The following is a 24752-nucleotide window of genomic DNA, read 5'->3' on the forward strand; positions in this document are numbered from 1 at the left end:
TTCAGGGATTTTCAGACTCCAGGCTAGTTTTCTGATGCGTGGAGAACATGCGCTGATATGCTCCTGTTATGTTGGTATGCTACTGTGTGATTTATGAAATATTCTGCGTAACATTCCCTGGATTGTGTGAAATGATGTGCTACTCAAAAACTCAAGATCCTCATTCTCTGAGGTGCATTTACTGCCCGTGGGTAGACTGTTTCTTTCTGCGTCTGAGGTTCTGTGTTCATTCAATATGCTGTTATTTTCATTTTACATCACTTTGCTGCCCTCTGTTGGCAAAAGAATTTATCTTTAAGCCCTTTTTTTGAGGCTGATGTGTTCAAATGTCGCAAAGTGGATGATAAGAAAAACAGTACCAGTACTTATTTCAAGCCAAAACACAGAGGCTCGTGTATAAACACAGTAAATTACTATATAGTAAAATACAGTTGTAATAATATGAAATATGTCATCATAGAAGTTATAAACAAAACTGTACATTAATAAAAAGTTAAAACGTACTTTTATTTGCATACAATTACATTTTAAATCTTTATAAATTTATATACTACATCTTGGGGAGTGGGGATTAATGTAAAGTGTCAAATCAAAGGGTAATTATTTTATGTGTTTTCGTGGCTAAAAACAAGAAAATACCTGGCCACAGTGATTTTTCTGCCACCAAATATTGTTGTTAAATATGTTTAAGCTTTTTTGTTTTTTAAATATGAATAACAGAGAGCAGAATGTTTTTAAATTCAAATTATTTTACCTATTTTCCTACTATCAGTCCTGATTAAAACAGCACAGCGGACTGAGTTTTGCTAAACTGTTAGAAGATATTTTATTATTTCATGTGGCACAATGCGTTATAAATCTAAATAATCTTCTGTATGACAAAAGAAATTGATCTCTTTTCAGTGTCACTTTATGTGTTTTGAGTGTTCAGTCTCTGTCTGGAAGTTTTACTGAGTGTGGACAATGTGCATCTTGATAACAATCACTACAATAAAAACAACAACAACAAGTGAAGGCAACTATAAAAGATTTGCTCAGTATTTTAAAACAAGAATTTATATTTTGATCAAAATGCATATTCCATATTTAACATAAATTATTTTGAAAAAACTGATCAATAAACCTTTTTCAGGTGATTGATTATAAAATAAACTATGTGCATAGATATAAACGTTTTATGTGTTTCTATGCATCTTTATGGAATAATATATCAACAGTCTATCCATCTATCTATCTATCTATCTATCTATCTATCTATTTCATATTTTCTGTTTATGTTTTTCTTTATGTTTTTAGCAGGTCTGTTTTTTAAAAGATGTGTAAATTGCGCCATTATATAATGTGTTACAAACTACAAACGGCCACGCTACGTGATGACGTCTCAGCACGTATGCTATATTGTACGTACTCCGTAACTACTGTTGCCTTCCTGTCCAGTTAACAAACTCAAACTTTAGAGACACAAGTCGACAATTCATTCACATACCACACCAAACAAATGGCCCCATCCGACAAACTTCTAATATATCATCTTTATATTTTAGTTTACATATCGTTGTTTTTGTGCAGCTTTAGTTATTTACAAATATAAACGTTGTTGAACAAAACGTGGTTCTGGACAAAGAATTGCGAAATTTCCGAGAGCACGGGAAGGCAACGGGGAAGGCGGGCTGCCCTGACTAGTGGAGCTGTCATTTACAGAGAGCCCTCAGATAGCGGGACTGTGAACGCGTCTGGACCGCGTCGTAAAAGAACCGTTCAGTTCGGTTTATCCGTCATCTTCGAGCTGAAAACAGCATTTTCTCTTTTTTAAATAATAACCAGTCGCTGTGATAAGTTGTTATAGTTTAAAAGCTCCACGGGTTCACTTCTAAGCAGCACGATGCCCGGGTTAGCTAGCAAACATTAGCCGGAGAGCTAGCATCCGCTGTTCGGGGATAGTAGCGGAGTCTGTGTTCCTCCTCTCGGCTGTGTGTGGGTGGCTAAACCGGATTAAACATGGAGAAAAGTCACCGTTTTATCGAGCTGTTCCGCTATCTCCAAGACCCACACCTTGTCTCCCGCTTTCAGCAAATTTGTGGGGTCCGCGGGACCTTTTCGAGACCCGTTTGTAGCGGCAGCAGCAAGGAAGAGGACCGGACTCACTCGCACAACAACGGGGCTTGTCATCGTCAGAGCACCGGGGAGAATGAGAGAGAAAACCCGGCCGCCATCGGAGCTGGGGAAGGGGAGAAAGTACAGACGACAACAGCGGGAGCTCGGAAGAGGATTATGGAGTCTACTGTCGTGAAAGAACATGGGGAGGAAAGTGAAAATCTTCTCCAAAACGGGGCTGTGGTGGCCGCAGCGACCACCGGGGGAGAAACGCTCAGAGTGGGGAGCAACGGTCGCAGCGGGACCGGGCCGGACTTTTCAGGGGGCACAGAGTCCGGGGAGAGGGGAACAGAGCCTGGCAGTGACGTTTCTGGAGCCCAGCGGAGCAGCACGGTGAAACCCCTCCGCAGAAACTCACTAACGGGCGAGGTTGGGCAGGAGTTCCTGATCGAGAACCGGTTCTTGTACTACCTCTTCACCTTCGGAACCGAGCTGGGCAACGAGTTTTTCTACATCACCTTCTTCCCTTTCGTGATATGGAACGTGGACGCCTTCGTGGGCAGGAGGCTGATCATGGTCTGGGTCTGGGTCATGTATCTGGGACAGTGCACCAAGGATGTGATCGGCTGGTCCCGGCCCGCTTCTCCACCGGTGGTCAAAGTGGAGATGTTCTACAACTCGGAGTACAGCATGCCGTCCACACACGCCATGTCGGGCACGGCCATCCCCCTCTCCCTGTTCTACATGACCTACGGCCGGTGGGAGGTAAAGTAAACCCTTCGTATTCAACCAAATAACCGAAGAAGAAGTTAACAGGAGTCACTTCCTCTTGGTTTCCCTGAAAGAACCAGAGAAAGTTCCACATGTGATGTTTCACAACATTTGCTTGTTCTCCTGTAATATCCAAATTATTCTGAACATTTCAAGTCATTGGAAGTTAATAATTACTCCCAAGTCTGTTTTTTTTGGTAAACAACAGATATTGTCAGAGCATCATGGCCTCACACATCCACTATATAATAACCAATAGCATGACCTGTTGTTTAATACGATGCTTTTTATACTATGTTCCCTTCTTGGTGTGTTTTGGTCCCCGGTAAGACTAGAAAGTGCTCTGGTGAAAGCTAATGACGATTTAAATAAATAAGAACATACTAACAAGTCCTCAAGGTTCACTTGAGAACAGACTAAGCAGGTAGTGCTCAGGTGAAACTTCATTCAGGAACTTTACTGCCTCCCAGAAACAGTAAAGAAGGAATGGAAATTAAATGGGACCTGCATCCCGGAGAAAGCTGCACCTGCTGATGACCTTTCACCTCCTTACTAGAGCTGTCAAATACAAAACAAGTATTCTAACCAAATAAGTCTTTGTCCATTATAAATATTTATCTCTCAGTTGCCCATGTGATGCTCATTAAAATCATCTTGAGAGATGTAATTGCTGCGTTGATTGTTAGGTTATCTGAGGTAATGGTGTAACATAAAACACTTTATTTTCCCGGGCTAAATGTTTCTAATTGTAATAATCCCTCCTTCATTGAGGTGATAATGTTCAGTTTGTGTTCAGACTGTCTCAGAGAGATGTTGATTCAACTGGATGATCATTTTGGAGGCTGCAGTTAGTGAACTGTACTTACTGTGTTATACACATAGACGCTCATTTCTCTTCAGCCTTGAATAGAATCTATAACCTGACACCTCTATAGTTTCTGCTCTAAGTACATTTGCTTTCTGAAAGTTAAAAAAAAAATTACTCATAAAAACTGAAGTTAACTGCTCTGAAAGAGACTGTGATGTACCCCCACGTGATCGGAGCAGATACCGCATACACTCGGGTCCATTCAGGCACTCTCAGGACATATTAACACATAGATCCGTGACCGCAGCAGTAAAACCAGACCTTACACAACTGACAGAGAGCACCCAATCAGCCTAAAGATCTGTTGGCATTCACCCACTTGGCTTTTACTGCTTCTGCTCATGGACACTATGACTTTTGCTGGGTCAAACCTACGGTCCTGCAGTTTACACAACAGCCTCTGTAATAACCTCGCTTCGACCGCAGTAAACATGCCCAGGTCACTGAGACTTTGCCCTCTGAAGGTTTCTGAGGCTCATCATTACCAGTTAATGAGTGTCTGGCTCGGTGTCAGCACCGTACAGCTGTCTGAACACATTCATTGACTGTTTCATGCCTGTGCCGTGGTCAAATCACGTTCACTGTGGGAACAACAACACAAAAAGTCAGCAGCCAAACTGACTCGGCTGCACTGGTCTTCACACAGCACAATGTCAAATGTCAAAACCAGACTTGTTCCGAAATTCAAACCAGCTTTGATCAGTGAATCATTTCTTGATGACAACTCACAGCCTGCGTTGTTACAAGTCCATATAATAACATATAATATAATATAACGTATAATAACGTTCATGCAGGATTTTTGTTATAACAACTTGTCTTCTGCTTCATCTCCTCCTATTCACCTCCTTGTGTCTGTGTAGTGCAGTTTTATTGTCTTGCTGAGCTTCCAACCCATGAGGTACATGGTCAACAAACACTTACACGTCAGTTGTTTTTAGGAAATACCACATTGTTTATTGACTAATCCGTTAATCGAGTAATTTTGAATCGTGACTTGTTAACGTGAAGAGTGATGCATCTGAACCTGTTCCTGTTTCCTGGTGAAGAAAGACTATTCTACAACATTTATCTGCAGTTGTAGGCCAGTATTGTTCAAGACTCCCCCCACATTCGCTGCTCGTTTAGCAGATACTGTAAATGCTGCACTGGCTGTTGTCCTTTGTTTCGGTCCCGTTCCCATAATGCTCTGTCATTTTCTCTAAAGTGTTGCTTGGTGTGTGGCTGTGCAGCTCAGTGTGTCAGTGTAGTGTCCATGATTTCATCCTTTTTAGCGTAGTTTCGCCTTATTTTTCTCCTCCACCTCTTCCTTTCTTCTTCTATAACCAAAGACCAACAGCAGCGCCACCTGCAGCTTCTGTTGCTGATGAATCGTTACTTCCAGTGTTAAGGTATGAGCTTTTCAACCTCACAGCCATCACTTATAGCTGATATCTTCTAAAACTGAGAACAAAGTCTTTGTCCCACAATGTGTTTATATCAAACACAAGACAATAATGAATGAGGAAATCATGGCATGTATAATCCAGCTTTGTTTATCCTTTAAAAGGCAAACACACCAGGATGTCACTGACTTTTCCTCCCTGCCGCTTGCCGTAGCCTCTCTCTGAAGTTCCCAGCTGCCTCGGCCGACTTGTCTAAGCAAAGCTGGAATGTTTGGATGGGCCACCCTCCTCCAGCCCAGACCATAACACGAGCCAGATGTCTCAATGGAAGATAATTGTAAGAGAGAAATAAGGGAGAGGACAATGTTCATGAAAGAGCAGTTCAAGGAGAGAAAAGGAGGAGACAGCAGGCAGCAGGGGAGATTTGACGAGATGAAACCATGATAGATGAAGGGCTGTTGAGAGGAAATTAATACAGAAAAGTGAGGGATGAAGGAGAAAAATGACTAAAAGGCAAACTGAGGGAGATATGATGAGTGGATGGGGGGTGAAAAGAAGAGAGTGATGAAGAGTAGAGTAGAGCAGCTGAGGAAAAAGGCAGAAATAGAATATCAGAACTGCTCTACTGAAAAAAAATCAGCCCAGAATATTAACACGTGTTTACATTCTGGCCCTGAGATATAAATTTTAATGATATTGTCTCATTGGGCCACACAGAAAACAAGATGGTGAACTCGTAAACAGGCTTTGTGTGAGGCTTCCTCCCTCGAGCAGGAACATTAGGTGGGAACGCTGCAGCTTTTCCTGGAAGCATGAAGGAGTTTAACAGCAACGTGCTTCATACACGCAGCCCTCACTTGTACATTATGTTTCACTTTATTCAAATTATAGATGAATATCAGCCTAAAATATCTGATGGTGCATTCAAAAGAAGGAAAGGCAGTTCTAGGTGCTGTGACAGAGAGTGTCTGCAAATAGATTTGACATGCTAGTTCAGGTGTGTGCACACAAATGAAATTCTAAACTTTAGAAACGTAGCTCAGTTTAAAGCTGTGGTTGGCCTTATTCTTCTGTGGCAATGTGACTTCTAAATCTAAAGCCAGTGTTCTGGTTAACAAATAGATTCAAAGTCTCTCTGTGAGGAAGTTATCGATTTATTATAAATGACAATGACCTTTCTTTGTAACTTATATACTTTAAACTGATCTGTTTTTTTTTTCCTTTCTTTTATTGATGAGTTTGTATTTTCTGACCTAATTTCATGTCTTGTGTGGGTGTGTGTTAATGTCACTGTTGCACAGCTATTTGCCCTTTGGTGACAAAAAAAAAAATTTTGATTAATTGATTGATTGCTTAGCTCACAAAGGGACAAATCAAACCCTCAGAGACACAGACTGGTGAATGGTGAGTGTGAGAGCACACTGTTGATAAATCTTTTCTGCTTCTTGGGTTTATGTTGTGTTGTACGGACCAAACAAATGAAAATAGAGGAAATAATGTGCTGATTATTATTCAATAAGAAAATCGTAGTAGCTTTAGGATGATGTGTGCAGTGTCACAGCACAGCCTGGAGCTGTGCGGTTTGGGTGTGTATGTATGTACAGTATATGTTACATGAGGTTGCACAGAGCACACACTACACTGAGGGTAACAGTCAATCAGTGGTGTGCACAGAACCACAAGCCACAGGAAAAACACAATATGTCCATAAAATTTAGCATGAGGTGACCGCCACAGCATGGCTGTGGTCCCGGCCCGAGGCCAGCGTGAGCGCGCAAACACGGCCATGACACCCACGTCACATGCTCCGTTTGCACTTGGACAGACAGATGATGCTGTTTGGACGTTTCCCCAGGCCTCCCCCTCAGACTCTCAGCTAGTTTTTTCCCTAAACACAAACGGTGATCTCAGCATGTCTGACCCGGCTTCACGGCTAATCCACAAACATAAAGATGCCTGTTTTCCCAACCAGAAATCTCCCTCTGCGCTGACCGCATTTTTGAACGAGGTCTCAGAGTTTATAACTGGTGCTTTAAAGTGAACCCCAGTGGGAACATAAATGTGTGGCTCTAAACGGAAACGCTCCATCATTGTGCATGACTGAGACTCTCCCAAGTCTTATCAATTATTCTTTTCCTAATTAATTAATCTGCAGGTTAATTTCTCAGAAGAGAGTGAACTATGCAGTTTGTAATTGATGTGTGTTCAAACTGCTTATTATTTTTCCAAATCCCAGACGCATTCAGAAAGTGGTAAATCTTCTCGTTTGAGAAACTGGAACCAGAGAATTCTTAACCAGTTATTCAGCCTTAAACACTTTTAGCCACCTGTTGATTAAAATATGATTTCATTATGTCATTATGTCATGTCTGTGTTACCCATAAACATTTGTCCAGTGGCTCAGCAGCTGCCAATGGCAGCCTGCACATTGTTTTCTTATTTTTAACCCATCAGGCTAACGCAGGTTGTAAAATCTTTTAAGCCGCGGTTACAGCCGTCTTTCATTCTGCGTGTTTTCATTCAGTCACCATGAAATACTGGCTGAAGGGATGAATCAGCGTTTCAACAAGTCGATAACATGGAGGAGCACAGGTTGAAGACTCACAGATGAGAAGGACAGCAGGGTTCACACAGTTTAAATGGGGAGATTTCGAGTTTTTATCTTTATTATGGTGCCTGTGGAGCAGCTGAGACATACGTTTCTGATCCTCCTCTATCTTCTGTACTTTGACCTCCCCCTGGAGGCTGCAGGTCTGGGACTGATGGTGTGTGAGTGGAAATCTGAACCACAATGATGAGACATAATACAAAACTGTTTGGCTCAGCGTTGAGGTACATGTCACATGTAGCTCTCATGGCTCTGGGTCTGATTTTGAGGCTCATGTGACTCTGATCCAAAGTGTTGTACAGTGAGTCACTGCAGCTTTTTTTTTTTTTTCAGCTTACGCTGATTGCAGAAGAAATATTCTAGGTCACGTGCAGTGAAAAAGAATCTGACTTCATACACATGAAGTTGTGGGAACTCAGACTTTCTGTTCCTCCCTTCTGTCTTTGCTACAGCCCATATAAGTCCATCTGATAAGAGCAGAATGCTGAAATATTTATGACATCCTCTGAGTCCAGTACACATTAGCAGATAATCATATCAGCACTTTGCTGCAACATTTTATCGAGGCCTTTTACCGACTGTGCACTAAGCAAAGTAGTGAAGCTGAATGTTACCTCCAGTGCACGTATCTATCATCATATAATCAGCAGGTCAGTAAACATGCAGCGGATGAGTTACTTATTGCACAGTGTAAAACAGGCAGTGCACATTAAAGGCAAAGACCCAATGATTAATCAATTTATTGAGAAAATAATTCAAAGATTAATCAGAGAATAAGATGATGCCTAGTTGCAGCCCTGCTCCTGTCATTTTAGTATGTCTTACAAAAACACCACCTGTGGCCCCAGAAATAATAATGATCAGAAATAGAGAACAGTGATTGTTATGTTGTTCTGGTTTTTCCTACCTTCATCACCTCTTCATCACTTAATCACACATGATTGTTGTAATTCTGCTAATTACAACCAGCCTGACAGGTTTATCGCCAGATGTTGCGGATGTGTGATCTCCTAATGAAAACTGTTTCCTTTCACCTCCACAGTACCCATTCACTCTGGGCTTCAGCCTGGCGCTCTGCTGGTGTCTGCTCGTCTGCCTTAGTCGAATCTACATGGGAATGCACTCAGTCCTGGTACGTCTGACCTCACACACACACACACACACACACACACACAAACAGACACAGACGGTGCCAGCGATGCAGTGCCAGTGCAGCGTCATCCTGTCCGTTTGAACGTGATAAATGTGCTTCAGTGTTTAGTTGCATGTCCTCAGATAAACACTGGGATGCACTTTTGTATTAGGTTTTTGAGCACGTAATATTCAGACTGAGATGATTTTTGTCCATAACGCTGAACGCCAACCACAATATTGAGACGTATTCATTAACAAAAGTTCTAAAATGTTCTAATTTGAGTTTTGCAGCAGTTTTATACTAACACTGTGAAATGACAACAGAGAGTTATGAGCTGAGTCTGCAGCTCCTCTCAGAGATAGAGTTACAGAGCTTTATGTTGAATTTTAGCCCATTGTTTAGTATGTGGACCACAACTGTCCTGTTCTGGTCCCCTGTCAGCACTCTCATAGTCTGGTTTGGGTTTTCAGAGCAGCAGTGGAGGGGGCTTTGAACCACTGGGTTTCTGTGCAGCATATCAGCTGTTGTCTGAAATTATTTCAGGCATTTTGATTTGTGCACAGAAAAAACTTCAGCCATATTTTAATGAAGGAACTAGTTTCTATTTTAATGTTTGTTTTCCTGAATGTCTTTTTTCTTTTGCAGGGTTCAGTTCTTTTTCTTCTTGTTCAGTTTGTCAGCTGTTTGGACTTATGTTTGCACTTTCACTTTGACCTCCTCCAGCTAATCTGGAACATGCATCTTGCCTTCAGTGTGCCTGTATCTGTCTATGCTCGGTGTCTATGTAGCTTATAAACAAAGGGTGCCAGAATCTCACAGTTCTTACTGGAGAGCTTCTAAAGAACATTCATGCCTGCAAAAACCTGTTCCCCGTGTGTGTTTAATTGCTGCTCTGACGTTAGACATTGTTTTGCTGACAGCAGGGCAGTACAATACAGGTACAGTCATGAAAAACATAATCCAACACCACTGGGTGGGTGTGATTACCCAGGGTGCCCTAAAGGGCTTTAAAGTATTTAAGTATTTTTTCAAAGTTTGGCTTGTGAGAGACCTGCAAGAGCTTTTCAGTAACAAAAAGAACTACACAGCAAAATGTTGTGTGGAACAGTGGAGACAGTACTTCAATGCTTATCAAAGAGCCTGCATGTAAAAAAGCCTTTTTTTTTAACCAGCATGTACTGTGGTTTTTATTACCAGTAGTATTTCCGATATGTGGTGTGCTCCATGTTTACTTTCCCAAAATAATAATAATTAGTAGTTTTTATGCTGTTTGTCGTAATTTGTAATTATTGCCGTCACCAAATTTTATGGACCCTCTGCAATTCCTCCTCAGATCTCAGACAATAATCAGATTAATTCAGAATATTGTGGCCCGTGCGTTACTTTAAGAAAGTGAGCACAGATGTTTGTGTGGGTCACATGAACCTTTCCAGGGTCATTTCTCTCAGCCGCCTACTGCCGGCAGCCTCTGTGGCCGTGGCTGTGTCACAGTGACTGATGGATGGTGGTGTGGGAGCAGTGCTGGCTGTCCTCCCAGATGAACCTAGAATGTAATTCCACATCAGAGATGTTCTTTTCTGTGGCTGCCCGCAGGTGGTGTCGCATTTATGACCTCCCCCTCGGGAACCACATGCACATCTGCTTGCTCACGTTAGTCTGTGTCTCACCATCTGAACGGAAACATACCCCCGTTTCCTCCAGCCTGTTCACATTTCCAGGGCATCAAATATTGATGCTTCGTCCACTACAGTGTCAACCTGCTCACATCAGCGTCTTAAAGCAACAGCTCCATTCATGAAGTTATGGTGATGTATGGACGGCGAAGGTTTGCCTTAGGACTGGGGTGGATGGGTGGGTCGGACTTTCCCACAGGACAGAGCTGTTCGATTCCAGTGCGACATGTGCTTTGAGTGTTGACCCAAACCACAATCTTTGCCTGAACCTCACCGCACAGCTTTAGTGCCTAAACCCAACCGCTCTGCTGAGAACCTAATGCTTCTCATACAGACGTTACAATACAGAGAAAAGACAGCATCATTAGGCTGCTGAATATTCTGGGGTAAGAATGTGCTGGTTTTCTCCTCAGACAAATGGGGGCTGACCTAGAATAAGGGTCTAATAGTATTCATTTAGCAGGTAATTAAATTCTCAGTTCACAGTGAGTAAATTATAGGACACGGGTCTGAGCACTGTGAGATGTGGGATTTGTGGGACATGGTGAGTCCTGGTGTAAACATTAATCATTGCTGAAATTATTGACTCTTTGACATTGCCATCATCATTTACTGTCTTACTTTTGTAGTTATGGATTATAGTGCCCATAATGTAGACGTGCCAGTAATTAGTGAGTTGCACTGTGTTTAGCCGCCTGATAGCAGCAGCTGTTTGTGTAGCTGCGGTTATACACACAGCGATCAGTGGATTCAGTCTTCGGACTGAAGAAAACCAAACAGTGTGATGATTCTCAGCCAAGTTCTGAAACAGGTTCTTATGTCTGTGTGCTAAGATGAGGAGTGTGAGCTGCAAGCTGTTAAGACCAGAAATCTCCAGAGACATTGGCTTCATGTTTTCTTTAAGCACCACAAGAACCCGATTTGTTTAAACGTGATACCAGAAAAACATCTGGGTCGAGATCTCAGAAGCAGAGTTGTAGGACAGTGGTCCATCTGGGCCGACATGCACACAGCTCATTTCCACCTGATGACGCAGGCTGGTGTCTGCTCACTCAGGCCATATGGGGACTGTTGTGTTTCAGGGAGTGGAGCCTGAACACATGGCGAACCATTAACGGTCCGCTCTGCCAGGCCTGCCGGGCACTTAATGTGCTCTGGAAATCATCACGCCCAATGAAACTCCTTCCTCCTCCTTTGTTCTGCAGGAACAGCTTGGAGACCAAAAGCTGTTCCTGCACTGCTGGTGTTGACATCTGCTAACCTTTTACCGAGCCACTAAAGGAGCACTTTCTCTCGGGTTTGTGCTGTTTTTGCTCGATTCAGCAGTCAGTTTATTAGGTACACCTGCAGTAAATACAGTAAATCCTCCCTCATGGAAGGGGATGGTGTTCAGTTTTTGTTGAAACTCTTTTAGCAAAGTTTTTCTTATTTTCTGACGTTTCAAAGCTTTAGACAATAACCTGCAGTAATGCTGGTGAAGCTGTGTTCAGTTTCCAGCTTTTCTTATTCACACCAGCGTGACTGCTGGGCCCAAACAGCTGCTGCAGTGACGTTAACTGGAAGAAGTCCAGTTCTTTCTGTTACTTTCCACCAGACTCATTCCGTTATCCTCCTGTCTCTGCATGTGTATGAAGCAGAATCATCTTGATCAGACGACAAAAGACATGCAGTCGTGTCACCTTGTGTTCTTTGTGATGGGAGTTTTATTATAGACATGATCGTACAGAGTCCGGCGTTTGGATTCCTGAGCCTGATGGCAAACAAGAAGAAAAGCAACCTATGAAGTAAGAGGATTGGAGATAGTAAATTACACAGAGGAATAAAAGAATGGTCAAAGTTTCTTGGCCAGCGGAGGCTCCATTCCTGGGTCTGTCTCATCCGACCCTTTCTACCTGATATCATCCAAATGAAAGAGGAAACATGGACAGAGTCCAGTACAACCAAAGAAAATAAGTGCCGATCGGAAAAGAAAGGGAACAGAGGGGAGCGAAAAACACTCCAGTCCAGACGAGAAGAGACTCTCATTCACTCCACAAATAGTCCACAAATTGAATTTGTGCAGTTGTATAAGTGATCCCGATAGCTGGATCCATTAAGTCGTGACGTTTTCCAGATGAGCAGCAGGCAGGATTTGGTTGGGTCAGGCTTTATGTACTTGAATATTAGTGGTTCTGTTTTCACTGAGCTCATCGGTACTGACGCGCTCATCTGGGGTTGTCTCATCCTCATTTTCGGATCTGACTGCTCATTGTTTCACAGTTTCCTCTACGTGGCATTAGCAAAGAGACGGGGCCGATGAAAGTCTTCAGTGACAGCAGTGAAATGATAAAGTACCATGGCCCTCGGAGGGTTTCCTGTGTTTTTTTGCTGCTGAGTATTTTTTAAAGGGTCAGACAGTGGAAAGTGGCCTCGCACTGGTCTGGTCCGTGTACTGCCAGGGAGGCTGCTGGGTCAAAGGTTCCTGCTGAGCCTCGTGCAGCTCCGCACATCGGTTCTGCAGCTCATCACAGGTTAATGACCTGTGAGATCAGGGCTTCTACCTACCACCGCATGTATTTAAACAGCCAAATAGATATTTAAGCTGAAACAGGTCCCTGGTTTCCTTCCAGATGTGGCTCAGCCGGGCGTGGCTGAATGACCCAGTGTTTTGGCTGGTGGACTCTACGTAAATGTAAGTCAGATCACTGATGGAAAGTAGACACTAATTACACATACTGTCAGACTGGCAAAGTAAACGCTGCACACCCAGATTAGTATGATGAGGGTGCTGATTCACACGTTCCGCCCAGTGTGCACAGACGTAATGAGGTTCTTTCCCTGCAGGTGGTTTGCAGCACACATGCTCACATGGAAAAAACATCCAGTGATAACATGTTTTCAGTGTTGGAAAAGTTGATGATGTGAATGTGATGACACAGTAAAGACAAGAACACTGAGAAATTTGACAGCAATAAAAATAAAAGCCTCAGCAGGAGTTCTTGCTCAGTTCTGTGGTTGCTTAAGGAGGGTAGGTCTTCTCAGTGCCGGATCAGGAAGCACAGGACTGTCAGTTTCTGCCGGGATGACCTCTGTGTTTGAGTCCACAGTTCACCGCCATGTTGAGCTCGCCGTTTTCCTGTTTCCTGTCGACACTCGGCAGCTTCCTTCATTTATTTGAAGGAATGGCACCAACAGATATTTCTCTGAAGACGTTATCAGGTTCATGTGGAGTGGAACAAAGGTGTCAAAAGTAAAACACAATCGGGGAGAGGTTTGTATCTGAACTTGGGAGATGTAGATAAATGATCTTGGCCAACAGTGAAGAAAAACACTTCCTGCTACTACAGCTCATATTGTGAATTCAGATTTATGTAAGTTTTTATTTTCTTAACAGAGATAATCATTTTCTTTCTTCCTCTTCGAGCTACCGTCAGCACAACTTCCTGGCGTTTTTCACATTTAAAGCCTACATGTAAGGAGAAAGCTGCAAGCCTTTTAATGTGAAAAATCTGGAGGAAGTGCTGAGTGGAGCGTCTGACGTGACTCTGTACTGTAGTTCACACTGGACGGGGACCAAACCCCGACATGGTCCCTGCTGTTACTGTGAGAGTGACGAGCTATTGGTGCAGTTTATTTACATTTCTTCTTCTCTCTCCCCCAGGACGTCATCGCAGGCGTCCTGTACAGCATGTCCATCCTGCTCTTCTTCCTGCCGGCCTTGGACCTGATCGACGGCTTCAACCTGACCTGCCGCTACGCCCCGCTCATCATCATCTCCCTCCACCTGGGCCTGGGTCTGTTCTCCTTCACTCTTGACACCTGGAGCACCTCGAGGGGAGACACCGCTCAGATCCTGGGGACCGGTGCCGGCGTGGCCCTGGCCTCCCACGTCAACCACCGCCTGGGTCTTCTTCCTGACCCGACACCAGCCCAGCTCCCGTTCACCATGCCCGGCTTCAGCCTGGGTCTGGTGGGCATGGCCACGCTGCGGCTCATCCTGGGCGTCCTTGTGTTGGTGGCCACGCGGGCTCTGATGAAGGCCGTCACCATCCCACTGGTGTGCCGGGTGTTCGGGGTGCCCAGCGGAGACGTGAGGAGGGCGAGGCAGCACATGGAGGTGGAGCTGCCCTACCGCTACATCGTCTACGGGGCAGTGGGCTTCAACGTGCTCTTCCTGGTCCCGCTGCTCTTCAGCGTCACACAGCTCTCCTGATTGGTCAGTCACTGACTAGACAACAGTGATGCAAACATTCACCTCCAGCAGTCGTCAGATCAGTTTCAGCCAGAGCCCTTTTTCCAGCCAGAGTCAGCTGGTTAGGGACTGACCAAGGTGAATTAAAGGCTAAACACTGATCTGGATGCTGACGTTTATCAGTTTTGTTACTTTTCCTCCAGTTTGCAGACTAGTGGTCAGGATGGATGAACCAGGGGCAGCTGACTGATTGTTTCTAACAGCTTCCCTGGGAGTGTCCTGACGGCCAGGGCAGCCGGTTAATTTGGCCTCGAGTGTTATCGCTTCAACTGTGGCGAGTGACTTCTCTCTGTTCTGTTTCTCTATTTAAAATCCAGTCATATGGCTGCAGCTGATCCCAGGAGACACTGCACCAGATCTGAACAGCCCCCCCCCCCCCCCCCCCCACCAGCTTAATTCATTCTAAAGGCAAAACATCCTCTCAAGTGGCCTCGGAAAGACTAGAGATGCCACTGATTGCTACTGATCGATGACCTGTGTCTTAGCTGTTCTTATAAGGGTCCAGACAAAGAACCATCCAGCTAATGAGTTTAGGGATTTAATCAATCAGGTGGTTCTTCGTCTGAAAAGTTGAACATTTGTTCTTCCCCCCCTTTGTCTCAAAGCAATAAGACCCAGTGATTTTATGATTCCTTTTTCTCTCTGACCTTTGACCCGTCAGTTTGATCATCTGTGTGGAGTGTTTCCCTAAAGGGCTGCTCTCGCTCTGTCTGCTCTCTGCTCTGATGTCAGCTCTGTCCCTGCTGTCTGTCTGTGTGATCCAGCATGAAGGAAGGAAGCGTCACTTTGAGGTTTTTCTGTAAGGATGCTGGGAGTCAAGTCGTCTGGGCTCAGCTGTTGGAAACACTGTAAAACCTGATTCGATAGCGTGAGGATTCACCTGACGACCCTCGTCCACTTCCTGTCACTCTCCTCTTGTCAGGAGGGAGGAGGACGTGAGGAGGATGGTGCAGCTCAGGCAAAAATATGTTGTTGATAATATGATTGTCTGTCAGGGCCTGAAGAGGAAAATATTTTAGTCGTAATGTTGAAGAAAAAAGGCCCAAATTTCAAGAATTAGTCCAAATATCACAAGGATCAAGTCACAAACGTTTTAAGTTCCTAAACATTAATAGAGCAGAGTGCAGACTGTAAGCTGTGCATCATCATAATCAGTGTACGATCACATTAACGGTGTCGAGCTCAATAGAAGTTATCAATGAACTCGATCAGATGTAAAACGTGTTCGCCCTGATGGTTTTAGTTTTGGTTTGTTCTGCCAGATTACAGCACCTGTCCACAAAGCCAGTCCTTTGGACGAGTTTTTACCAAACTGGGTCTCACCGTCAGAACCTACACAGCCTGTAGTAACGTGCGGAGCCAGTTATCATAGTTTATTCAGGGATAAACCTGGAAGAATGTTTGTTGCAGATCCAACTAATGATTTTGGTGAAGGAGAAATATTTCGCACATTAACCAACATTTAGTCATTTTGGGCTAAAGGTTCTTAGAGATGTTTTGCTCTTTTTATGGAAGTGTCAGTTCTGCCTCATTTTAAACACGTTTTCATTCAGTTTTCCATCTGACACTCCCCCCTGGGAATATAATCATAATAATAATATTATAATAATCATAATAATATTATAATAATCATAATAATAATAATAATAATAATAATAGGTACTGGCTGGAAGGGTTCAGTATAAACTCGTCTACATAAGAACTGGTTTGTGTGGTGCTTTGAGTGTTTATTTAATAAGAAATTATTTGTAGAACTGCAGAACAGCTGGTTCAACTTCCAGAGTCTGGAAATGTCTAAACTCCAAATGGGCCAGTGGACATTAAGGATCGTAGTGATAATTCTAGATTTTCCAATTCTATACTGAAGAAGAAATAAGAAAACAAGCAGGTTTTCCTTGACCCAGGTTAGGAAGGAAAAGACAGACCGACTCCAACTGTCTCGTCCTCCCACGCTGCAGCTGACTCACAGTCGAGAACAAACCCACTAATGACCCCACTTTCTCCTTCTGTGTACATGTACTGGAACTTTTTACTAATTTTAGAAGTTTTTGTGCCTTCTGTACCTTTGTCTGGACTAAGGTCTTTGAGACAGGCGGCATCCACAGCTCAGCTGCTGCTTTTCTGACTGGACCTCCATGTGATCCTCATTCAAAACCAGAATGAGTCAGAACCTGTATCGGGTTCCTGCTCAAAGCATAAATGGACATGCAGATGGAGGGGCGTGTTTTCCAGTTCGGCGGCGGCGGCTCAGTGTTGTCGGTGTGAAATCTGTTCAGGTTTTTCTGTAACCGTCGGGTGAAGAAACGGAAAATTCAGACTTTGACTGAAATACTGTTCAGAAACGTCTCAGACATTTGACCGTCCAGCTGCTGCAACTTTGTCCGGAGTCTCGCTTTTTAAGACGATGATGACTGAACATCTGGACGCCTGTGTTGACCCCTGTAGCAGCTGAGTCCCCCCACCCCCCAGCTGCTGCAGCGTTCAGGTGCTGCTGCCCCCGTTGGTGGTGTTTCACCTTTGGACAAGCAGTTGTATGTTGATGTTGTTGTCGCCGTAAACGGTACTGTCCTAATATGAATGCACTGTACCCAGAATGCACTGCCCCCGAGCCGGGCAGCAAGGTCCTAAATGTTGATCTGAGCTCCAGAAAACCAAAGATTTTCAATCTAAAAAACCATTTTTATGTCAACACTGGTCAATATTTGCACAGACTCAGCAAATACTCAATTTGGGTGAAATCACAACTGTGAAAATACTTATATATGAGTATTTTCCTTCAGTACTACTTTATACAACAGCAGTACATGTAAAGGTGAAGTGTAACTGTACAGTGCACTGATTGTACTATCAAATTAGGTATTACTGCTAAAGTAAAAGGTTTTTTGGATTGTTTTATTGATTTAAATGAAGAAGTAAAAAATGAGCAGCTCTGTCAACGCGCTGAAACCAGAAACTTTGTTTTGGACATGGAGTCCGTCAGCTGCCCGGCTCGATCCTCATCCTGTGGCCTCGCCTCGTGCACCGACTCATTTCTGTTTGTTGTAGCGTTCTTGTGTCTGAATGTGGGTTCCCGTCTGTGCCAGTGAAACAGGAAGTTTATCCTTGTTTTTCTGTGTTTTTGGTTGAGAACACATGACCTCTGTTAATCCTGTGGCGTTTTTGCAAACAGTCCGGAAGTGTCACCACTGGTTCAGCAGATTTCAATAATAAAAACTGATAAAATCAGTATTTTCCCATCAGTTAATGCACAACAGGTTAGATGTCAGAGTTTGTGTCAGCAAAGTGTGTGTGTGTGTGTGTGTGTGTGTGTGTGTGTGTGTGTGTGTTACATGGACAGTTTTTCATCTTATTTCATCTCGTGTGGCTGCGTTAAAGCAGAGTCAGCCTGACGTGTCTTATACTAAAGTCATAATTAACTTAACCGGAAACATTTCAGTGTCAACTGTTGTGATTAATTAAATTAACTCATTCAACATCTGACAAATTACAGGTTCCAACAAGTTTAGCTTTGTGGTTAAAGGATGATTTGGTAGAATCACAAAATTATAAGAAATAAAAATCTGAATTTTTATTTGTTATAATCACAAATTTAATTATTGATGTGATCATCATGATTTTTTGTTTTAATCACAGACAAAACCTGAGAATTAGTTCTAAAACATGTTGAATATGTATAAACTGATTCTCGTCTTTTGCAATAACCCAGAACTCTGCAGGTCCTGATACGTTTGCTTTAATCCTTAAGCTTCCTTTTGCAGCCAGTCTTAGACCCAGACATGTCTTCAGCTCAGTTTATCAGGAAATATTTAAATCTCAGTTTTTAAAAACTGAACACATGAACATTTTCAGCTCATCTGGGGCCCCTGGCGTCTGAGGGGCCAACTCTCTGTTTGACAGCGTGAGACTCTTTGTGTCTCTGAGCCGTTTTCTTTCTTCCTGACGTTCTGGACCTGAGACATAAAATATTTCCTGACCAAATATGCAGTGGGTGAACTGTGTAGCTCTGTTAGCGCCGTTAGCTGAGCTCTGCGTCACGCGTCCCTTCAGTGCCTTTATTGTTCAGGGAGACAAAGACTTTTTATATTTCATGTGAAAACTCTGGTCCGGACATTTGTGTTGTCTTCACTGTCCTGTTGTGTTGCCTTTTGCACTTTGTAGCTGCAGAAATGTTCCTGCGGGGGAGAAATAAATGACTGAAATTATCCAATAAATTCAGTTTAATGTTGGAATTAAAAATCAGCTTGTAGTTTCCCACGCTGTGGCTCCTTTATACCTGCAGTTAAGTCGCTGTGGGTAAAACCTGAGTGATTTTACTGTTGATGAAGTGTTTGTTTTAACTTTCGGTCATGTTTGCATTACAGACTGCTCGAGGAGCAAATGTGAACATGAGTCACTGAGTTTGGTTCGTTTGTCTAAAACCAAATATGTTTGTTTTGAGAAGGAAAAAGGAAAAAGGTTTAAAGGTCTTATTCCAACATGCAGCAGATGTTGGTCATCGTTTTATCCGATTTTTTCCTTTTTAAAAGCAGTTTCATTTCCAGTCGTGTCCTGATGTCACAGATGTCACAGATGAGCTTTATAGTTTCATTGCATTTTTTTTTTTTTTTTAATCTCCTGATTTTCCTGTTGCATTTGATTTCAGTTTCAGAATAAGAATCTGTTTCTGTCTGTCTGTGTGAAAATAACTGAAATAAAAATGATCAAATCGGGTCATGTAGCAGCTGCTTTTTGGTGCCTGCGCTCCGTCAGTTCATCTCTGAATGTTTGTGTGTGATCGTTGGATTTTGCCACCGTGGAAAAGCAGAAGTGAAAAACAGAACATGATCTTCCTCATTGTGCTTCTGCCAACGGTTCATTTGTGACTCAGAAAAAGGAGGTTTCCTGTGCAAATAAAGTCTTTTCAGGTGTAGATCACACCATCCTCCAACAAGAGCGGCCTGGCTGCAGACAAGACTGGTTTCCAGTTTACACACAGTCGGCACTGGTGTAGAAAACATGTCACCATGACGACATAATATCTTAAATATCAACATCCTCACTATGTAGAAATAAAGCAGCTGCAGGAAACGAAGCTGATTCTGTGCTCTGAGCTCATAGGCAGGACTTTCTCTCGTTACTTGTGTGATTTGTGCAGCATTAAGTTTTCAGTCTCCACCTGATGAACCTCAGCCAGGATCCTCAGGACGTCACGTGACTCAAGGCACCGGGGAATCTAGGAGACCTGAGGACGTGAGCCCCTGTCTGACATCACAGTGGACATTTTGACATGTTGTAATTGAGAGCACGACCATTCTGGTGTGAGCTGGATTCAGGTTTTACTGGGACGCCTGAGCTTTGCCTTAACCCAGTGATCCTGCTCACATAAAGATCACTATGGGTCTCAAGCAGCAGCTTTAATGCACGTGTTGGTTTCACTAAAGAACAGTCTGGTTCTCCTGCAGCGCCTGGCGTGAGAGAAACCAAACCCTCAAATCATCTGTGACCAAAGTGCAGCTGATCTGCTGCAGAGACTCATTTCAGACGTGAGTCACGATAATATGAAGCAGAGTTTGTGTTGGGAAGGACAGAACTTCAAAGGTTTCTTCCCTAGGTGTTCCTATTATTGTGACCACTGGATATTTAAAGCCTTTCGGCATCATTTTAAACCTCTGGTCATGTGACAGCACATGTGAGCAGCTTCTGTGGCTCATGGTGTTTGAGTTAGACTGTGAGGGTTTGTAATGACGTCGTCTCTGCAGAGAAGCTGCACTTCGTCCACAGATGGTGATGTGGTGTCGCAGAACGACCGGTTTTCCACTTGGCTCTGCCAAAGAGACGGATTCCAGCTGCAGCAGAGGAGACGGACTCCGGCCTCCACATTGAAGACAATTCTCTTTGTTTCTTCTTCTGCTGTCGAGAGACGGCAAGGCGTTCAGGACTGTGGGTGAACCTCTGCAAACAACTGAGTCACACCAGCTGGACTAAAGAAGGACTGGACCAAAGACACCTCTGAGGCTCTGAGGCCACTATTTTTTATTTTCTAAACATCCCATCCAGAGACTGACAGCACCAATGAATGTGTGTGAATCCAGAACCTGGTTCAGTTTATGGGTCTGAGCCGTAGACCTCCACTGTTGTCCAAAAACTATTAAAAACCCAGCAGGGAGCCACACTGCTGACCTGGCTCACATGGTTCTTCCTCACCAACAAAGGGAGGCCCCTCTTTTTCCAAAAACCAGCAATTTTTTATCAGCCAATAAGATTATTATTTAGTCTCTGTTTGTTTTTAATTAAATTTAAAAATTAAAATTAAAACATAATTCAACACTCCCCAGAACACAGTGGCCTTTTCTCTGTATTTGCAGAAAACACAAAATGCAAAATTTTATGAGTAAATTAGTTTTCAGCAGCTTCAGCCCATAAATATCCAAAGAGCAGCTCATCTTCAGAGTGTACAGCTGTGAGTGTAACTACAGGACGGTGTGAGCTGCACCATTAGAGCAGCAGAGTTTAGTACAAGCTCTAAACCAAAGTCTCTGTTTGTGTCCAGGCTGAAGCCTCTTCTGGCTCCAGGAGCCACAAAGGCCTGAGGTTTCATTTCATTTGTGTCTGTGCGACTGAACTGTGTCACTTCAGAACTGGGTCAGCTTCATTTACCCAGAGCTGCTGCTGCCGCCTGCTGGACGAATCACACCTGCAGACACATACCCAGGTCTGTCTTCATCACTGCTCTTCACACCTGGCCAGGTCTCTGTGAGCCCAGACTTCACATCCAGCTCTGAAGCTTTTTATTTACGTTTCTGCGTTTCTTGTAAAACTAAAAATAAAAGCTTGACTCAATGATGATGTTGCCCCACGATTCATGTATTAATCTGAAATAAGCAGATTCAGTTTATTGTCTTTATTTTACAATTATTTAGATGTGATTAGTAATTGATGAAAATTATTTATGTACTTATTTAAGTATTTTACACTTATTTTTTTTAAAGAAAATACAGCAGCGGAACTTTTATCGAGGGAAGGTTTCAGCCCGGCTGTAAATACTGTGACACACAGTATGCCGTCCAAACGTGTTTTTAATAAAACCAGTGTTTTGAGATTGTCGCTCTAGTTTTATCATTTTTAATACTAATAATGTGAATATATTTTATAACCTCGTTATAATTTATGATGCCGATTTTTTTTTAATGGCGTTTGACGCGTTTACGGAACGTTAGTTTTTTAAAGTTTTGTTTTTCTTCGCTTGTGGAAGTTTCTAGCAGCTGGTAGGTGGAAAATATGAACATAAACACATGAATCACAACATTTAACGAACAACAACAATAACAAACACCGTGACAGATTTCTGCTGTAATCTGTGAAAGCTGAAACAAACAACACGAAATTCTATTTGAAAATGTCTGTAGATTTAGTTTCTTCGCTTAATATCGAACAGACAAATCACGTTGAATAAAACTCGTAGACTTTTAAAAATATGCTGATGTTCTGCCCAGTTCGGCTTAGTCTTGTCACCCAAACCATATGTTATTTTAAAAAAAATCTCAAATATCACTGGGTTTCTGCTAAAGACTAAGAAACCCTGGTTGGTGCTAATCGGTGATAAGAATCAAACTCAAACTTGATTAAACACGATTTGATGTTTTGCCTTGAAGCCGAAATATACAGTTATTCACACTGATTCCTAAAACATCTTGATTTATAATCTTATACACATCTATCTCGAAATAAGCACAGAACAATTAAATTGCCTAAATTTTGAGTTGAATTCAGGCTTTAGAACAGGGGGAAGCATTTTAACCAAACTGCTTGTCTTATTTTTTAAGGTGTGAGACTGAAATACCAAAGGTAAAAAGAGTTTCTGGTTTTTAAAACAGTCTGCTTGCAGCCGTCGCCCTGAGCTGCCATGGAGGTTCTGGAGAAGAAGCTGGAAGGTCTGACGATGGCTCGCCGCTCTCAGCCAGAGGAGCCCACCTACCTGCTGGACCTGGCCCTGCAGACGACCGGCCTGCTGGCGGCGTCCTGCTCTAACTTCACCATCCACCTTCACAACAAAGACACGCTGAGCCTGATGGGACAGTTTCGAGGCCACGGGGGGCCTGTTTGTGGGGTTAGGTTCGCCCACACCTGCCCTCACCTCCTCTACTCCGGCTCTGGTGACGGGATGGTCCGAGGGTGGGACGTGCGTCGCCCCGGGACACAGGCAGCACAGGTGTTTAAAAGTGACGCGTCACACAGCTACTGCAGCTTCGACCTGAGCTGCAGCGACACCCTCCTGTGTGCGGGCACCGAGCAGGTAAATGACGAGGACAGCTTCCTGGTGTTCTGGGATGCCAGGAAACCAGGTGAGGGCCTGCTGGGGGTGTACTCTGAGTCGCACAGCGATGACATCACACAGGTGTGCTTCCACCCTCGGGACAAAGACCGGCTGGCGTCCGGCTCCACAGACGGCCTCGTTAATGTTTTCGACCTGAGCCGGGGAGCAGAGGAGGAGGCGCTGCTGGCCACCTGTAACAGCGAATCCTCCGCTGGCTCGGTGTGCTGGTCCGGACCTGACTACACCCAGCTGTTGTGTCTCAGCCACGACGAGGGGCTACACCTGTGGGATCTGGGCCAGCTGGACACAGAGGAGCCTCTGACCATCTTCAGCACCTCTGACGCTCGCAGCCCGAATGTGCTGCCCGGTGGAGGAGCTGTGGATTACCTGGTGGGGGGGAGGTGGATGGAGGAGGCCCAGAAGCTGCTGGTGGTGGGTGGGATGAAAGACGGGGATCTGCACCTTATGAATTGTGACGACGGAGGCCTCCGTCTCCTGAGGAGCCTGGAGGGCGGCCACTCCTCCACAGTCCGCTGCTTCCTGTGGGACACGGTGGGCGAGGCTCTGGTCACCGGGGGCGAGGACGCTCAGCTGCTGCTGTGGAAACCAGGAGGGGAGGAGCTCACAACTGAGAAAAGGGAGTCCATGAAGAGCATGTCAGCTTTCAGACTCAAATCCAGACCACATAAAAAACATGGCTACCAGAGAGCAAAGAAGAAGTCAACATGAAGGAGCTGACTGGTCTGTGGAGCTCGCTCACTCCAGTCCTACATCTTATTTCTGAGGAAAAACAAAAACCTTTTAGGTGGATTTTCTCTCCAAATACTTCAACACATAAAATAAATTCTGAACATGTACACTGTGTTCTACATACAGGCCTACATGCAGCTGTGAGAAGGGTCTAATGAAGCTGCTGGTTCTCCTCCGCTGTGGAACATGAGATGAGATATAATAAAAATAGGATGAAATATGATAAAGTGTTCACAGAGTTAGTCTCTGATCAGCATATGCCACTAAAACACTGCAGGTACCACAGTAGTTTAAAGCGGTGACTGACCTGTGATCAGCTCAGGTCCAGGTCTGAAGCTGAACTGGTCCAAAGTGGTGAAGTGTCAGAAAGTGAAATGTCAGAGATGCAGTGATGCTTCCTTCCATCTTTCCTGCAGCAGCAGAAGGAAATGAAGCCTTGGAGATGGAGGCAAACAGTTTCCTCCAGGTGTCCCAGCTTTGGCTGAGTCCTTCCAACAAACTGTGTGTGTATAAAGACCGGGGTCCATTATTTGGACCATCCAGCCCAGCAGGAACCAGGACTGGGTCTGGCTGTTCCAATGAACAGAGTCAGGATAATGAGGCTGTGGAAGGAAAGAACAAGACGCTCGGCTTCAAACGACGGAACGACAGCTCAGTCTGCAGACTGTCCAGGTGGAGAGGGAAAGACACCTATGGGTGCTACAACAACAGGTGCTGTCTGTGCCAACAATATTAGAGTCAGCCACAGGGTGTGAGGCTGCTGGAGGATCCAACATTCACATCACATTCACTGAGACCTGCAGATTATTTTTTAATTCGGTATTTGGAAACATTTGGTTTGTTGGGAATGTCATTGCAAAGTCACACTTGGATTTTTGTGCATATGTAGAAGTCGTGTGTAATTTCCTCTAAGGAGCAAACAGCAACAAAACAGGAGAAGTAAC

General features: G+C 43.9%; 2 protein-coding genes across 3 annotated transcripts; both read left to right on the forward strand.

Moving 5' to 3' along the window:
* Nucleotides 1-1678: 1678 nt before the first annotated feature.
* On the forward strand, nt 1679-17990 carry sgpp1b (sphingosine-1-phosphate phosphatase 1b). Its single transcript, XM_026302185.1, has 3 exons — nt 1679-2859; nt 8769-8858; nt 14175-17990. The coding sequence occupies exons 1-3, from the start codon at nt 1999-2001 to the stop codon at nt 14724-14726; spliced, it is 1503 nt and encodes a 500-aa protein (XP_026157970.1). The 5' UTR covers nt 1679-1998; the 3' UTR covers nt 14727-17990.
* Nucleotides 17991-21799: 3809 nt separating this feature from the next.
* Nucleotides 21800-24739, forward strand: wdr89 (WD repeat domain 89). 2 transcript variants are annotated; one of them, XM_026303680.1, is made up of 2 exons: nt 21800-22009; nt 22619-24739. In XM_026303680.1, the coding sequence occupies exon 2, from the start codon at nt 22648-22650 to the stop codon at nt 23785-23787; it is 1140 nt and encodes a 379-aa protein (XP_026159465.1). In that variant the 5' UTR covers nt 21800-22009; nt 22619-22647; the 3' UTR covers nt 23788-24739. The 2 variants fall into 2 exon arrangements, with proteins under 2 accessions (XP_026159465.1, XP_026159473.1); XM_026303688.1 differs by having other exon boundaries at nt 22630-24739.
* The last annotated feature ends 13 nt before the right edge of the window (nt 24740-24752 follow it).

Source organism: Mastacembelus armatus, chromosome 22, assembly GCF_900324485.2.
Source record: "Mastacembelus armatus chromosome 22, fMasArm1.2, whole genome shotgun sequence".
NCBI lineage: Eukaryota > Metazoa > Chordata > Actinopteri > Synbranchiformes > Mastacembelidae > Mastacembelus > Mastacembelus armatus.

Excerpts from the sequence above, each read along its gene's own strand:
- sgpp1b (XM_026302185.1), top strand. The coding sequence starts at position 1,999 with ATGGAGAAAAGTCACCGTTTTATCGAGCTGTTCCGCTATCTCCAAGAC. Across the intron at positions 2,860-8,768 it reads TGACCTACGGCCGGTGGGAG|TACCCATTCACTCTGGGCTT; the intron begins GTAAAGTAAACC and ends TCACCTCCACAG. Across the intron at positions 8,859-14,174 it reads TGGGAATGCACTCAGTCCTG|GACGTCATCGCAGGCGTCCT; the intron begins GTACGTCTGACC and ends TCTCTCCCCCAG.
- wdr89 (XM_026303680.1), top strand. The coding sequence starts at position 22,648 with ATGGAGGTTCTGGAGAAGAAGCTGGAAGGTCTGACGATGGCTCGCCGC.